This window comes from Antechinus flavipes, chromosome 2 (genome assembly GCF_016432865.1).
Source record: "Antechinus flavipes isolate AdamAnt ecotype Samford, QLD, Australia chromosome 2, AdamAnt_v2, whole genome shotgun sequence".
NCBI classification, from domain to species: Eukaryota; Metazoa; Chordata; class Mammalia; order Dasyuromorphia; family Dasyuridae; genus Antechinus; species Antechinus flavipes.
The window spans coordinates 214,333,639-214,351,426 of NC_067399.1; the positions used below are offsets into that span (position 1 = coordinate 214,333,639).

The following is a 17,788-nucleotide window of genomic DNA, read 5'->3' on the forward strand; positions in this document are numbered from 1 at the left end:
AATACAAATTATACCTCTATGTTTTTATAACACCAAGCACTCTGGATAGTATATATATATATAATGGATTTTTCCTTGAGCATCTTTAGGTACATGCATATTTTACGTAATTTTCTCTTCTTTGAGTACCCAAGGCAAGCACTTCATTTACCTCACCCTTGTTATGGCTCTATGTTGAGACAGATAATCCACTTCAGACTCTACCACAGCTTGCATGAAACCATCTCATGACCTTGTATTGACTCACCAATCAACCTTCTGATGACTAATATGATTTCTCAAATTACCTTGATCCTAAGAAGAAGAAAACTTGGAAAGAGAATATGAGCATCTCATCATTGGAATATAGCACAATAGGGATATCATAAAATCATAGATCTAAAGCTTGAAGAGACCTCAAACATCAGCCCAACCTCCTCACTATGCAAGTGGATGGCACCATAGACAGTGTTGGATATGGTGTCAAGAGACCTGAGTTTAAATCTTGCCCCAAATACTTACTAGCTATGTGATTTAGCTTCAGTGCTCTCATTTGTAAAAAGGGAATAATAATAACTACTTCCCAAGATTTTAAGGAAGATAACAGATGTAATGAAGTGCTACATAAATGCTGTCTACTATTATTGTTCCCCAAACCTGGATGCTCTTTTTCCTCTTCTCCTTCTCCTGGATTCCCTCAACTCCCATCAAAAACCTCACCTTCCACAAGAAGCCTTTCCTAATCCCCTTTAAGTTTAATCTTTCCCTCTATTGGTTATTGCCAATTTGTCCTGTATTTATCTTGCTTGTACGTGGTTGGTTTCATCTTTTCTTCCCCATTAGACATGTTGTTTGTCCTTTGTTCTTGAAAAGCACCATGACATCAGGGAGGAGATGCCATGACATGCAAGTGAATTGATTAAAGTGCTGGGCAAGGCCACCAGCCTCACTTTCCCCTCCAGAACCAACTGAGTCCAACTGCCAGATATAGATCAGGAGAAGTGGAGAAGATCCTGGATACAATGGGAGACCTTGGTATTTTTTTAACCTAAGGTCTTTAACAGGTCTCCGTTTGACTGAGACCATACTTATTCAGTGATTTAGGCTAGGTAGTGATTGAGGCAAAGAGAGCAGATTGTCTTTTGCCTTCCTTTGCATCCCCAGCTCTTAGTACCATGCGTGGTACTTATTAGCAAGAGGTTAATAGTGTTTATTGACTTATGGATGAGGAGACTGAGGTTCAAGTGGCTATATGATTTATCCAAGTTCATACCAGTAAAGTTAAAAGTAGAGTTTGAACCCAAGATTTGAACCCTAGAGTAAGAGAACTCCAGAGTTAACAGTCTTTCTATTGTATATTTGGTATTATAGTGGCATCTAGGTTCAGACCCAAAGGGTTGTCATGATGACCTCATAAGCTCAAACTCAGGAAGGGATATCAAGAGCCAGAATTTCAATCCAAGCCCTTGGAATTCAAATCCGGTGCTCTCCCAATATATTTTTTTTGCCTTTGTAAACTAAATGCCTTGTCATTTTCATTTGTTCTTTGTGAATCAGTTAAGCTCCTCAGAGTCCAATCATTCTTGAGTAAGCTGACAAAATCAAGTTTTTGAATGCAAAGGCAAGAAGTAAATCTTCCATGGACACATGGTGACTTCACCCTATAAGGCCAAACCTGATGAGCTGACCTCTCTATATGTTCTTCTTTTATTTTTAACAATAATTTATGCAATTAGCTTTAAATATAAAAAATTAAGAACTTTACAATTTTAACTCCAGAAATGTCTTTAATAACCACACTAGTTACTTCTTTTGTTACTTTTGTCAATCTTTCCTACATCTTTAAAAAAAGACCAGTTTTGTCTTATTGATCCTAATGGGCACAAATAAATGTATTATAAAAACATAATTCATGTACCCACCACTTTAAAAGCTATTTGTTTACTCTTCATGTCTTCAAATGCTTTATTAAATTTTTCTCCATCAAATAACTGATTGCCAGAAATTCACAAGTTTGAAATTCCAGGTTTCGCTTGTGGATAGATAAAATTCAAACAGACTCTGATTATGGTCAAAATTCCCTGTTTTTTTTTTTTTGTTTGTTTGTTTGTTTGTTTGTTTGTTTTTTTTTTTTGTTTTGTTTTTTTTAGCCCAGATTATCATCTATAAGGGTGAAATCCTTGCGCATTATGGTTTTGTTCTTGAGCAAAAAACCATTTTCTCCTACAAATGGACTATTTATACTCTCTCTTAAGTATTTCTACATGTGACTCTTTTTCTTTCTACCATCTGGTTTTCCCTCTTTTGTTCTCATCCTGCTTTTCTTTAGTCATCTTTCTCTTGATTTCCCTCTTTTCTCTTTCTATTTACTGCTTTTCTTTGCTAATTGGCCATAAGAACTGAAATCAAGTTTTCATTTTTCACCATCCTAGTTGGAGAGGTTATTTCCTATTTTAATTTTAAAAATGAACAAGCAGAAAAGTTTAGGTTCTTTTTATATGATTGTGGTTCTTAACCTTTCTTTTATGTTATGGACTCCTTTAGCAGTTGGATGAAGGCTATGGACTCCTTCTCAGAATAATATTTTTAAATAAGTGAAGGACATGCTAAATTTCAGTTAGAAGTTAGTTTTTTTTTCTATTTTATATCAAACGTTTGTTCTTCTCTCTTTTTTTGAATTTTAATATTTTATTTTATTTAATAATAACTTTATATTGACAGAATCCATGCCAGGGTAATTTTTTTTTACAACATTATCCCTTGCACTCATTTCTGTTCCGATTTTTCCCCTTCCTCCCTCCACCCCCTCCCCTAGATGGCAAGCAGTCCTATATATGTTAGATATGTTGCAGTATATTCTACATACAATATATGTTTGCAGAACCGAACAGTTCTCTTGTTGCACAGGGAGAATTGGATTCAGAAGGTAAAAATAACCCGGGAAGAAAAACAAAAATGCAGATAGTTCACATTCCTTTCCCAGTGTTCTTTCTTTGGGTGTAGCTGCTTCTGTCCATCATTTATCAATTGAAACTCAGTTAAGTCTCTTTGTCAAAGAAATCCACTTCCATCAGAATACATCCTCATACAATATCGTCGAAGTGTATAATGATCTCCTGGTTCTGCTCATTTCACTTAGCATCAGTTCATGTAAGTCTCTCCAAGCCTCTCTGTATCCATCCTGCTGGTCATTTCTTACAGAACAATAATATTCCATAATATTCATATGCCACAATTTACCCAGCCATTCTCCAATTGATGGGCATCCATTCATTTTCCAGTTTCTAGCCACTACAAACAGGGCTGCCACAAACATTTTGGCACATACAGGTCCCTTTCCCTAGAAGTTAGTTTTTTAAAAGTTGAGATTTTTTTCCCATTTAAATTCATAGACCTAAAATATATTCACTGACCCCAAGTCTGTGCATCCCAGGTTAAGAACTGAATTAGCTCTATTTTTTAATTATCCAGCTTTGCCTAATTCCAGCTACCACTGTGATATCCTGTTGTCAGACTTGGAATTGATGACTTGGGTAATGTGGCACATCAAGTTTCCTCCAGGTCTTTTCCTCCAGGACTTCTTGAATTCCATTCCACTAAGGATCAACATCCTAAAAATCTCACCCCTGGTACTTTGTGTGTGTAAACAAGTACAGCTTCGTGTTGAAATCTTCCACCAAAACGATTAAACTCTGATAGCTTGATTTTTCTCTATACTCTCCTATACTACTGAGTTAGTTCCTGAAAGAAACTAGTTTGATGACAAACTGCAGAGTGCATTGAGCATTAAAAATCTGCTAGGACACAGTCACAGGCAATTGACCTTTGGTCAAGATCTTTTATAAATAAAGAGTGTGTGTGCAGAAAGTGAGATAAAGGCACCAGTAACTTGTGAAGGAGAAGGGCCAGATAGAGAGAAGCAAGGGAAACAGGAAGATAGAGCTGGGAAAGACTCTCATAGGGGAAAGGAAAAAAGGGAGAAAAGGAGAGGGTAAAGAACTGAAAAAACTATCTTTCCAGTTCATTTCTCCTTCCTCTAATTATATTGTCATTTTTGTTACTCATCAGGACAGCAGCAATACATTCTCTCCTCTGCCATGGATATGATCTTTGGCAAGAACAAGAAGGAACATCCAGAGCCTTTGAGAGCCAAAATTAGAGGTAAGAAATGATAGTTATGGAGGAAAATTTGGTCTTTCTCAGATGGATGAAACCTTTGGGCAAACTGAAAATAAGGAAGTCTGAGGGAGACTGGGCTAGGAATATGCTCACAAATTCATACGAACCCTCATATATATATATATTTTTTTCTCATTTTCTTTTTTTCTCAATCTTTTTGAAGGTATATACTTCTATTAGACTTCATGCTTTATTCCCTTCATCTTTTAGTGCATCACTGAACATAGCAGGCACTCAGCTGATTCATATATTGAGGCCTTTTTTATGATCTCTCTCTTTCTGGCTGCTGTCACTTTTATTGCACATCCCTTAGGCTGTTGGTGAAAGTAACTAATTCTAAACTACCAGACAGGTACCTAACTAGGTCAGTGTCACTCAAAGCCAGGAGGCAGCAGCTTAATTACACCCAAGGATGAGAATAGCCCATGGATTCTCTTTGGCTCCAGAACACGAGTGAAACAGAGAGATTTTGGCCCTTTCCATGTTGGCACGGTGGCAGTTGGCTTGCTTATCATTATTAAAGGCAGTGTTTCCAGTAAGGAACTTAATGAAAGAAGGACTGGCTTGTAACCAGTATTTGGGATTTGGAGAATCTTTCAAAATAAGATCTCTCTGGGCTCCTTATGTGACCTTGAGAAATAATAATGACAATAATAATACCATGTTAGGATTTGCAAAATACTTTATATCAATAGAGTCAAACTCAAACTGGAGTCACATATTAACTCAGAAAATCATAGATTAACATTATATTGTATTATTTATTTCATTAAACATTTATTAATTTCATTTTAATCTGGTTCAGTGACACTCCATACCTTTGCCTGAGCATGGCTTAGAAATATTATTTATTCAGTCCTTACAACAACCTTATGGGGTACGTCATATTAGGTAGGGGATAGGGCTAATATCATTCTTACTTTATAAAATAATGAAACTGAGACTGAGAAATAGTATCTGATTATCTAGAATCACATAGGTCATCCTGACAGATTTTGTTTTTAAAGATGTTCAAGATGATTCTAGTAAATACAAGAGGTAGGATTTGAATTCAGGTTTTCCTGAATTCAAGTCCATCATTCTGTTCACTCTGTTACCTGATTAATGATCATCTAACATCTTTAGCCTTGGTTTCCTCATTTGTAAAGTGGAAGGACTGAGCCTTTAATTTTCTTCCTAGATAACTCCATAATTCTTTGATCTCTAACTCATCAATTATCTTTCAACAAAAAGAATAGAATGTGCTAATAGATAATCTTATCTTTTTTTATTTGACAGCTCTCACTAGAGGCATAAAAATTATTTTAGAAGATCAACATAGGGATGCAGAACAAGATTAATTTTGATGTACTAACAGCTCCTAGTGAAAAAACAGTATCCACCTGTTAAACACTAATTTCTAGTATTTTGGATTTTATACATTTGAGGCTGTGCAACTGCTATTCATATTATTTTTTTTCAGTGTCTGAGTTCTAATTGCAAAAATGAAAGTAAAATATTCTTTGTCTCTAGGTGAGCTGCCAACTTGGCTTCATGGTACTCTTCTACGGAATGGCCCTGGCATGCACACCATTGGGGAGACTACTTATAATCATTGGTTCGATGGTTTGGCCTTATTACATAGTTTTACCATTCAAAACGGTAAGACCAGCAAATAATCTTGGAAGGTAGATATAGGTATTTATTTAAGGGTTTCTTTTTCAATAATTCAATTTAATATACATGTATTAATTGCCTATTACCTGCAAGTCACTGTGCTAAATACTTAGGATACAAAATTGAAAAACAGCATAGTCCCTGACTTTAAGGGATTTACCACTTAATGATGTTGGTAGGGAGGGGATATAACACTTATGAAGATCGAGAGAATACAAGGGAGCTAGTGATGGGGACAAAGTCAGAAAAAAGTCTCTGGAAAATTTTGAAGAGGGAGAGAATCCTTTCACCTATGGCTATGAGGAAGGCTTCCCAGGAAGGAAGGCACTTGAGCTTGATCTTGAAGGAAAAGAAGAAAAGGAGAGAGTGTTTTCCAGGAATGAGAGACAAATTGCCCAAATGCACAGAGGGAGATGAATGTCAGAGTTCAGAGAATAGCCATTTAAGCAGTTTGATTAGAATGCAAAGTGTAAGAAAAGAAAGATGTAAAACAAGGTTGGAGAAGAGGTTTACAATCAAGTTTCAGAGAGCCTGAAACACCAGACTAAGGAGTTTGTATGTAGTTCTAGAGATTTTTTAACATGGAAGTGACATGGTCCATCATGTGCATTATTGGGATCACTTCTTCCAATAACCTGAAAAAAATGAAGGGGAAAGTCAGTTTTTCCTCTGTAATTATGAATTTTTGTCTTGTTTTTTGAGTGAGCTACATATAGCACAAGTACCCATGCTCTTGGGTAGCTGAAGCTCAGAATGACAGATATGGAAAGCTCTCACAAACTCATGGATTTGTCATGCTAGAAGGGACCTCAGAGGACATTGGGCTAAAGTGTAGTCTTCTGTGTAAAGAATGAATTATTACTATAAAAATCTGGATGGGTTTTTCTATCCAGTTACTTCTTGAACACATTATTGACTCCAGAAAGCTTTATATAGCTTTTTTTAAAAAACTATTCTTACTTTGCTCCCCCAGTTATTTTCCATGAGACTTTTTTTTAGGATAAATATCCCTAGTTTCTTAAACCAATCCTGGTTTCTAGTCTCCCTCTATCTTAGTTCTTTCTAAGCCACTCAAAATATATTTCTCCCTTTGTTAAAGTGGAAGCTGTTTGTTGTCTCTGTCCAATAAATAGGCACACCCAAGGTAATTTGAGTTTAGCAAAAGCCAGTGTCCAAAGTATGACCTCTAATTCAAACCAACAACATTTTCTTAGACAATGGGATTACAAATACAAGAAGAAATATGAGTACTACCTCAAAAAATTTCCTTTTCATTAGACTTTGAATTCTGAGGGGAACATGGTCACAATAGGAAAGTTCCACCAGCCAGAATAAAAAGAAAAATATTACTTGTTCATGATCCTTAATTTTCTGAAAGAAGCCTCTCTTTCTAGTGTGGAAGTCATAAAGTAACTTTAAAAGCCCACCAAACACTTCCTGGCTTAGGTGAAAGGATTATTTTTATTAATTCAGAGTCTGACCAAAGACTATGAAAATAAATGCCATAACTTATTTGTTTATTCCCTTCAAAAGACATATATCTAATTATGCTGAATAATGAGCAAGAGAAGAGAATTTAGGAAGGCTCGTCTCTTTAATCTCATTCTATAATGTCAAGATAGGCAGCAGCCCATCTGTGAGGAATTCCAGAGACATATTTCCTCTGAGCCCGCAAGTTCGTTGCACTCATAGCTTAGTCATTTATAAGAAGTACTTGGCAAACTTATATCCCAAGTGGATTATATGTTTATATTTTGGGACAAACTGAATTTACTTTTTTGGGAAAAGATAGACCAGAGGCCCTAAGTGTCTAATGATATGTATTATTGGCAGGAACTCTCAGAAAGTCTACATGTTTTGTTTTCTTTTTCATCTCTTAACTTTTATTTGTCAGGATCATCATTTTATGGAGCCCAAATGACAAAGGTGAAATTACTTAATCCTATTTTATACCAAATTAAACTCTTAACATAACTTTCATCAGCAAAATCAAAGCACAAGGATATTACTCAACGAAAGCTTCAAAGTAGATTTTATTTATACGTTTGTTCACATGGCCATGAAATTGTTGACAGTCCCTTGGAGGCAGCTGTGGTACAGTGAAAAGCATTCTTGCTGTAGAGCCAGTTGACCTGGCTTTGAGTCCCAGATCTCTTGCTTTTTACCAGTGTGGCCTGGGCACTTGGGTACCCTTTTCTGGCTTTAGTTTCCTTATCTGTAAAATGAAGAGGTTAGATCAGATGACTCTATCTCTGAATTTTTTATCCTATGATCCTTTCCAAGATTCCTCATTTATTTTTTCCTATGATATTTTTATTGTTACAATTAGCTTTTACACTATATAGATATTTCCCTTAATCCTTCTCTCTGCCCTCCCAGAAAACCATTCCTTGTAACAGATTTTCTTTTACTTGAACTAAACCAATCAACACATGGGAAAATATGCTGTTTTATGTAATATTATAAAACTTTGGGCCCAAGATGCCCAACCTCTGCCAAGGAGCAAGGGGAGGGATGGCCTCTCATCTCTTCTTTGGAGCCACGTTTTTTTTTTTTTATTCTTTTGAAACAGTTTTGTTTTTGATATTTCAGTTTTCTGTGTGTTTCCCTGATTCTGCTTACTTCACTATGCATCTATTCATGTGAGTCTTTCCAAGTTGCTCTGTATGTGTTCATCAATTCCTCAAGCATAATAATATCACATCAATGTAAGTTTGTTTAACCATTCCCCATCTGATGGACACCTACTTTGTTTCTTGTTAGTTGCTATTACAAAAGTGCTGCTGTAACTATTTTGGTGTACATGGAGCCTTTCTTTCTGTCAATGATCTTCTCTCGAGGTAGCACAGGCCTTGCACTGGTAATTTATATGTCTAAAGGCTTAGAGACATGCATGGGGATTTGGGGATTTTGAAAGAATTGCATATATAGATGCTTTGTAGAACTCACTATCAAATTCACTAAGCAGAATCCTACAGGACAAAGATTGACTTCCTTAAATTTCAGATATAAAGAATCATAGATTTAAAGCTGCAAGGAACTTTAAAGGTTATCTAGCCCAAACAATTTATCTTATGGTTGATGAAAAATAAGCCCAGAGCAATTTAAAAATTATTCCTAAGGCCACAGATAGTATGTCCTTAAAAGTCCTAGTGATGATTTAAGTATTAATAGCTTAAAGGAGCATAAAGATTTTTGGAACACCTTGTAAGGTAGTAGGCAGCAGAACTAGATTTTGAAACTGGACCCTTTGTTGCACAATTGAACATTCTTGACATTATTCCATAGTCTTTGAAAAGGGAAGGAAAGGGAGAAGAGAAAAAAACCATTTATATAGCACCAATGATTTTATGTGATCCCCTACTTAGTAGGGAGCTACTAGTATAATACCTATCTTACAATTGAGAAAACTGAGGCAAACAGAGTTTAAATGACTTGCTCAAAGTCACATAATAAGCATCTGAAACTAGATTTGAATTAGATCTTCCTGACTACCTCCCATCTCTGTCCATTGTGCCCCTAGCTGTTGATTACTTTTTTAAATGAAAAACTAAAAATTATCCGTAAAATTTGGTACATTATTGTGTTCATCATGCGGTACTGCAGACTCACTCACTTTAAAATGCAGAGTGATTCAAAATCTGTGTCATTCCTGTAAAGGAATATGACTTTTATAAGAAATCTAATTGAGATTTCAAAACCTGACAAGTTCCTGAAGCAAGATGAATGAATGAATAAAACATTTATTAAGCTCTGACTGTATAACCACAGTGACAAGCAATGGTAATATAAACAGAAGAGTAAGACAGTTCCTGCACTCTGGGAGCTCACCTTCTAATAAGGAAGATAACATATGGAGAAGGTTTCAGCTGCAGGTCCTCAGGGCACAGTGGTAACATACTTGATAATGTATTTCCAATGGATTAAATGACATCATTTTCTGATGCTGAACCATTTGATTGTGCCAAGGACTTTGGTGGCAAGAGCTTGCTATTTTAGGCCTTTGGAACTTTGTAATACCTGTAGCTATAATGACCAGCCTACATCTCTGTAGGGGTTGCTTTCCAGGGTGATAGTTGAGAATATGTGACTGGAAGAATTGCTATTCCCGGCTTCTTGGGCTAAGAGTCCTGGGTTGTCTCCATCAGGACCTTAGGAAAGATGGAGGTCAAAGTAGGGGTAGTGATTTGACTTTTCTGATACATGCTGCCTCCTGTCTCTCCAAGTTCCCTGCTGATTCCCAGTGATATTTAGCTTAAGAATCAAAATGCCAGCTTTTACAAGTCTATATTTCTCATAAATTTCTCAATTTAATTTAACAAATACTTATTAAGCATCCTTGTTTTTAGTTGTGAGGAAGAAAACAATGTTCAGATATGATACAGTCTCCACCCTAACTGAGCTCATTAATTTTTTACTTAAAACAAGTTAATGTTTCTGTTTTATGAGGTAAACTTCCAAACTGACATTATCTTATTCTTATCCAAATAATAAAACGATCCCTCTAATTAACCAAAGTGAGAGACATAGCTGATTGATAGCTCTGATGTGTTGGATGTCAGGGTTCAAAGTTATATTCCCAACCTCTGATATGGGCAAAGGTAGCACAATACTTTTGTCTAGGGGAATCATTATAATGAATCCAGAAGATAGAGTGAGTGTTGTCCTAAGCTCTAAATCAGATTCAGAAAGCTATCTTTGTTAGTGATCTGAGGCTCTTTCTGAGTCTCCAAACAGAAAAAAGATATTCCATTAGGAAGTGAAAACTTACCTACTGAGGAAAGGGTCACATAGTCATAGGATAAGGAAGTAGCACAGTATAATGGAAAGAGTGTTGGATTTGAAATCAGAGGTCCTATATTCAAATTCTTTTCCAACACTTAATTTCTGTGACTTTTTTTTAAATTAAAAAAATTTTTTTCATGTAAAGATAATTTTTAACATTCATTTTTGTAAAGACTTTGTGTTCCAAATTTTTCTCCCTCTCTCCCTTTTCTCTCCTCTCTCCAACACAGCAAGCAATATGATATAAGTTAAATATATGTAATTCTTTTAAACCTATTTCCATATTCGTCATGTTGTGCAAGAAAAATCAGACCAAAAGGGATAAAACTGTGAGAAAGAAAAAAAAAAGAAAAGAAAAAGGTGAAAATACTCTTTTGCTTCTCTATTCAGTCTCCGTAGTTCTTTCTTTGGATGCAAATGGTAATTTCCATCCCAAGTCTTTTGGAATTGCCTTGACTCACCACATTGTTAAGAAGAGCCAAATCCATCACAGTTGATTATCATATAATCTTATTGTTACTTTGTACAATGTTCTCTTGGTCTTCTCACTTCGTTCAGCATCAGTTCATGTAAATCTTTTCAGGCTTTTCTGAAATCAGCCCACTCATCATTTCTTATAGAACATATACCATAACTTATTCAGCCATTCCCCAACAGATGGACATTCACTTAATTTCCAGTTCCTTGCCACTACAAAAAGGACTGCTACGAACATTTTTGTGCATGTGGGTCCTTTTTCCTTTTTTGTGATCTCTTTGGGATACAGACCCAGTAGAGACACTGCTGGAACAAAGGATATGCATGTTTTGATAGCCCTTTGGGCATAGTTCCAAATTGCTCTCCAGAATGGTTGGATCATTTCATAACTCCACTAATTATACATCAGTGTCCTAGCTTTAGCCCATCTCCTCCAACATTTATCATTGTCTTTTCCTGTCATCTTAGCCAATCTGAGAGGTATGAGATAGTACTTCAGAGTTATCTTAATTTGCATTTCTCTAATCAATAGTGATTTAGAGCATTTTTCATATGACTAGAAATGGATTTAGTTTCTTCATCTGAAAATTGTCTGTTCATATCTTTTGACCATTTATCAATTGGGGAATGACTTGTATTTTTATAAATTTGAAAGAGTTCTTTACATGTTTTAGAAATGTTGCGTTCAACAGAAATACTGGCTAAAAAAATTTTCCCCCCCAGCTTTCTGCTTCTCTTCTAATCTTGGCTGCATTGGGGTTTTTTGTGCAAATCTTTTTAAAAATTTAATGTTATCAAAATTATCCATTTTGCCTTTCATAATGTTTTCTAGTTCTTTGACCATAAATGCCTCCCTTCCTCATAACTCTGTCAAATTGACTATCCCTTGCTCTCCTAATTTGCTTACAGTATCACCCTTTATGTCTAAATCATGAACCCATTTCTACCTAATTTACCTTGCAGGGGTCCTCAAACTCTTTAAATAGGGGGCCAGTTCACTGTCCCTCAGACTGTTGGAGGGCCGGACTATAGTAAAAACAAAAACTTTGTTTTGTGGGCCTTTAAATAAGGAAACTTCATAGCCTTGAGTGAAGGGGATAACCATTCTCAGCTGCCACATCTGGCCCACTGGCCGTAGTTTGAGGACCCCTGAAAAGTGTTAGATCTTTATCAATGCCTAGATTCTGCCATACTATTTTCCAATTTTCTCAGCAATTTTTGTCAAATAGTGTGTCCTTATCTCAGAAGCTGCAATCTTTAGGTTTATCACACTAGATTACTATGGTCATTGACTATTGTATAAGGTAACCTATTCCACTGATCCATTAATTTATTTCTTAGCCATACCAGATGGTTTTGATGATTGCTACTTTATAATATAATTTTAAGTGTGCTACAGCCAGGCCACCTGCCTTTGCATTTTTCACTAATTCCTGGATATTCTTGACCTTTTGTTTTTCCAGATGAATTTTTTTTCTAGCTCTATAGAGTAATTTTTGGCAGTTTGATTGATATAGCACTGAATAAGTAGATTAACATAGATAGAATTGTCATTTTTATTATATTTGTTCAACCTATCCATAAGCTATTTATATTTTTTTCCAATTGTTTAGATCTAACTTTACATGAAAAGTATTTTGTGATTATGTTCAAATCTCTGTGATCTTGAGCAATTAATCAACAAACATTTATTAGGCACGTACTATGTACCAAATACTGGGGTAGATGGCAGCAAGATTAGCATCTTCCTTGTTAAAATGTTAGAGGGATGTGTTTTGTTAGGATTTATCACCTAATTGTTGGGCAGTGATAACTGGGTTTTGTCTTCTAGTACCCAGTGGTATCATATGTTAGATAATTTTTGTTAACTCGGTATCTCGTCAGAGTCTCACACAACTCAGTACTTCCATTTTAGGATTCATATGGTACTATGGACAAAGTTCTGGATTTGAAGACAATGGGTTCCAATTCTATTTGTTGATTGATATGATTTTTAAGCAAATCACTTTTCCCCTCTGGGCCTGAGATTCTCTATTTGTTAAATGAGAGGGTTTAATTAAACTATCTCTATAGTGCCTTCCAGTTCTGACATTCTATGTTTATAAAAATATATGATCCACAGCTGTAAGGAATCTCAAGAGATCATCTATTCCAACTCCTTCATTAAAGAAATTGATTCCCAGAAAGCTTAAGTGAATTCCCTAAAGTCACATAGATAGTATGGGGGCAGGGCCAAAATTCTGTTGTTCTACAACTCCAATGCCTAAGATGGAGATTTATCCTTCAGTAAAGAATATTTAGGTAAGAGGACACAAGTGTTTTCTTCAAATATTTTTTGAAGGACTATGGAATGTAGCAAAGATACCAAATTTATTTTATTTGGTCTCAAAGGCTAGCTGCTTGCAACAGCAAAGACACCGAGTTTGTGTTTCTTCTCTGCTGCTCCATCTCAGACCAAGAAAAGACAACAGAAAACTGGCAGGAATTACTTCTTTCAAGCGATGGATGATGCTAAAGACAGACGACAGATGGATAGATAGATAAGTTATAAAGAGCTAGGTACTATGCAGAGTGCTCAGGATACAAATAAAACCGAGACCGATCCTGCTCTCAAAATGTTTACACTCTCATGAGGGAATGCAGCACATAAAGGAGAAAGGCGAATGGCAAAGCCTTGTCTGGGAAGTGCTGGTGGAATCCTGGAACCAAGGGAATATAAGACCAAATTTGGCCTATCAAAACCCAGAGTAGCTCGGGGGTAGAGTCCTATTCTTAGGTGACAACAGAGTGGAATTCAGACTGTGTGCCTGGGAAATAAAGGGTGATAGTGGAAATTCAGCTCTTGTTCAATGAACTTCAGGCTTTTTTCCCCAGTCAATTAGCAAATCCCAATGTAGCAGCCATAGTCATCCTATGAGCGAAGTATTTCTACTGCAACTTTGTTTAGCAGTGTAGGGATACTGAGGACCTGTTTTTTAAGGTTAATGTTTTAAGTGTATAAAATAAAATATACAAGATTACAAAGGAAATCAATTAAATTAAAACAAGGTACATATCTTTCCCATTCAAGTTCTCAGATGCTCCAGAATCTATCTGCAGACCCTTACATTATCCCAATTTAAGAACCTCTGGGCTACTCCTCTCACCTACCTTTTCCCACTTGGTTCTTTAGTGTTCTTAATGTCTCAAATCAGTACTCCTGATTCTCAGGGACTCATCTTTCTATTATGACATAAAACTCACAAATTCTAATTTTCCATCAGTTATAAAACTAAGGCATGTTATCATCTCAAAACAGCTATTTGATTTAGTGCTTTGTGAGTTTTAACCTCTCAAGATCTAAAAGTATTACATGCAATGAGCTGAGGGACCATTATACACTACAAACTGAGTCATTTCTCTCTTCTTATATAAGTCCTTTTCAAATCTCTGTCCAGTATTCCTGTATCTGTTCTTACATTTTAAGAGAAAAACTGTTTATTCAAATATAGATTTTAGTCATTTTTTCATGTACAAAAATTTTCTTTCTGTCCCTTTCTGCAATCAGATTGCTCACATACAAAAGGGTTAGTACTTTATAACTTCACATGTTGACTTAGTCCTTTTTCTTTATACAACAGTTCATTTTCTTCTGCTTTTAACAATCAAACAGCTGATTTACAAAATCATAAATATATTTAATTAAATATCCATGGATGTAAATCCATGCATTTGTGGGATAGGGAAAGGTACCAGAGGAATTTTGTGGTCAGAATGGATTGGCAAACATTATCACCCATTGTATATATGATTGAAGGAGCTTCCTGGAAGAGGAGAGATTTCAGGTGGAGCTACAGGAAGTATAGAACGAGTGGCATCTCACAGTGACCCAGTGAAACTTGTAATAGTAAACAGTAAGCCTGATCTTAGTTTTAACTGTTTGTATCCTTGTCTTCAGTTCATTTGAACATACATTTTTTAAAGGCTTTTTATGTGAAAAACCCTGTGTTGGCATTGGGAACACAACAAAAAACACTAACACAATTCCTCCCTACCACACACATCCTCCTCTCTCCATCCCTCACCTCCCTCTCAAGAATTCATTGTGCTAATGATATAGAGCTGGCATTTCCAAGAAGCATAATTCAAGCTAGGTAATGACAGAAAAGGAGAGACACTGACAAAATGTTCCAGCATAATGTGAGGTAGGAGAGAACTTTTGGATGAGGAAATCAAGGAAATTTACACAGGAGGAGATAGCACTAGACTCGAACCTTAAAAGAAGATAAAGATTTTCTAAGTCAGAAATGGGGAGGGAACGTGTTTCAGGTGTGAGGGACTATGAGCTTCTTGATGGAATAAATCTGGCTTTATTTGTATTTGTAGCTCTTTGTAAGACCCTCAGTACATATTACTGCACTTTTTAAAATGCAAGAAATGTTTGCTGAATTGAATTGGACAGAAGCCAAAATAAAGTACTAAGAAGGTGCAACCCAGATGTAAAGGGTTTTACTTAGGGTTATACATAAGTGTGTGCTGGGGACAGCTCTTACTGATTCTGGAGAACCGAGTGTTAAATTTTCAGTGTAAGCATTTCCACTTCAAAAATCAGCAAATGCTACAAATCAGAACTTAATTTGTTGTTTTGTTAATTGTTTAGACTTCAGAAAATAACAGGAAAATGCTAATAATGCATAAAAGTGTGTTCTGTGCTCATCCCCCCTCATCCTCTCCTCCTAGGGCCAGTTGTTAAAAATTTACTAGTATACCTCTAGTTACTCCAATAAAATACATTAGCAATCATCCTTTCAAGGATAAATTCAAGTACAAACCTATCCTGACCCCTCAGTTGCTAGAGTCCAGCCCTCTGAAACTACTTTACATGTGCTTTACATGTGAACATTTGTATTTAAGAGGTAGAACGGCTTAGGTTTAAGAGAGCTGCCTTTTAAATCGAGTCAGAAAGGCCTGAATTCAAATTTGGCCTCTGACACATGCAAGTCACAGTAACCTCTTGATCCCCCAGGTAACTCTGCTATTATCTGTCAAAGGGTAGATACCAATCTGCATTGGCAAGAGTTTGCTTCCTGGGAGTTCCCTTACCAAAGAAATCACGGGTCCAGTAGATGAAAATATTTTGTTTTTATTTCTCTGTATTGTTGTTGGCCTCTCTCCACGGTATCCACCCTATACATTATAATTTCTTTTAGAAAAGTTACTATTTCCTGTGCTTAATACAGTACCTAATATATAGTAGATACCTAGTAAATACTCTTTGAATAAGAGTTATACTTGGGAATACCAATATCAAATCAACCACAAAACACTCACATAATCAGTAAGAAGCATACAGTTTCTATATTAAAATACCACCAAGCTGGTCAAATTCTGACCTGTTCTCAAACCTAGTTTTAGCATAGTTATTTCTCCCTAAATAGAGTTAGGAAAAACACCCCTAAATTGCTTTAAAATAGTATTTCCACTGAATTTTTCCCAAAAAAATTTGACTTTTATTCTCTTAGAGTAAAAAAAAATACATTGAGACCAAGGCAGGCTGAGGCCTGGGCTTGGGGATAAAGGAGAAGCCAGATGCAGGGTGAGGGTGGGGACTGGGAAAGGATTTGAGACTAGATCAGAGGCTGCACACCATAGACCCCTCTCCCTCTAGAAATGTCCAAGAACCAACCACCAGGAGGAGTTGGTAGCTTCTGGCCCTGACCTGATCTTCCTTAAAGATCAACCAATTGATTATCAAATATTCTGTGGGGACTCCACCTTTCAAATGATAAGGGAGATTGTCACCCAGGCCTATCAGAGTCATGCAGCTGGCAGCTTCAGAGAAGGCTTCCTACAAAGTGGAGGTGTTCTGAGTCGGGCTGGGTAGAAATCTAACAGGTTGGGGTGGGAATTCCAGACTTCGAAGCTTGCAGGGGAACAAAGGCAGGAGGTGTGTTCTGGGGACAAAACATATTCTAGGTTAGCTGGAGCATGGTGTGTGGGTAGGAGACTAATTGGATATAAAACTGTAAGAGTAGCATTGAATTTAGTCTGATTCAACATTTGTTAAAATGCCTATTACACACAGGAACCCTTCTTAGAGGTAGCTAGTTTGGCACAGTGGATAGAGATCCAAGCCTTAAGTCTAGAAGACTTGCTTTCAAATATGACCTCAAGCACTTACTATCTTTGTGAAACTGGGGGAGTTATTTAATCTCTATCCAAATTAGTATCTTCATCTGTAAAATGGGAATAACAATAGCAACTATTCTTATAACCTTCTAGTCTCAAGGTGGTTGTAAGGATTAAGTGAGATAATATTTGAATTTTGGGTTTTTTTGTGAGGCAATCAGGTTAAATAACTTGCCCAGGGTCACACAATTAGCAAATGTTAAATGTCTGAGGCTGAATTTGGACTCAGGTCCTCCTGACTTCAGGACCAGTGTTCAATCCACTGCACCATCTAGTTGTCCCATGAGATAATTTTTGTATAACATATTACTAGCTAATTCAGTAATAATGCTAGTTATACTAATGGGAAAAGGGCTTAAGATAAGGTCTTCAAGTGTTTTCTAAAAAGAGTTCCCTGAAAAATAAAAAACCCTATTATTCATTTTAAAAAAGTTTTCTTTATGCCTCTAAAAAGTGCTCTAGGCACCCAGTGCCTGACACTTAGTAGGCGCTATATAAATGTTAGTTATTATTATTATTCTAGGCTCTGAGGACACAAAGATGA

At 36.2% G+C, this 17,788-nt stretch overlaps 1 protein-coding gene across 1 annotated transcript in view; it reads left to right on the forward strand.

The window, feature by feature from the left end:
• Positions 1-3,844: 3,844 nt before the first annotated feature.
• Positions 3,845-17,788, forward strand: part of BCO1 (beta-carotene oxygenase 1) — a 43,545-nt gene continuing 29,601 nt past the window's right edge. The window contains exons 1-2 of the mRNA XM_051976175.1: positions 3,845-4,140; positions 5,671-5,799. Coding sequence (XP_051832135.1) covers positions 4,077-4,140; positions 5,671-5,799 — 193 coding nt within the window. The 5' untranslated portion in view covers positions 3,845-4,076. The remainder of the gene's footprint in view (positions 4,141-5,670; positions 5,800-17,788) is intronic.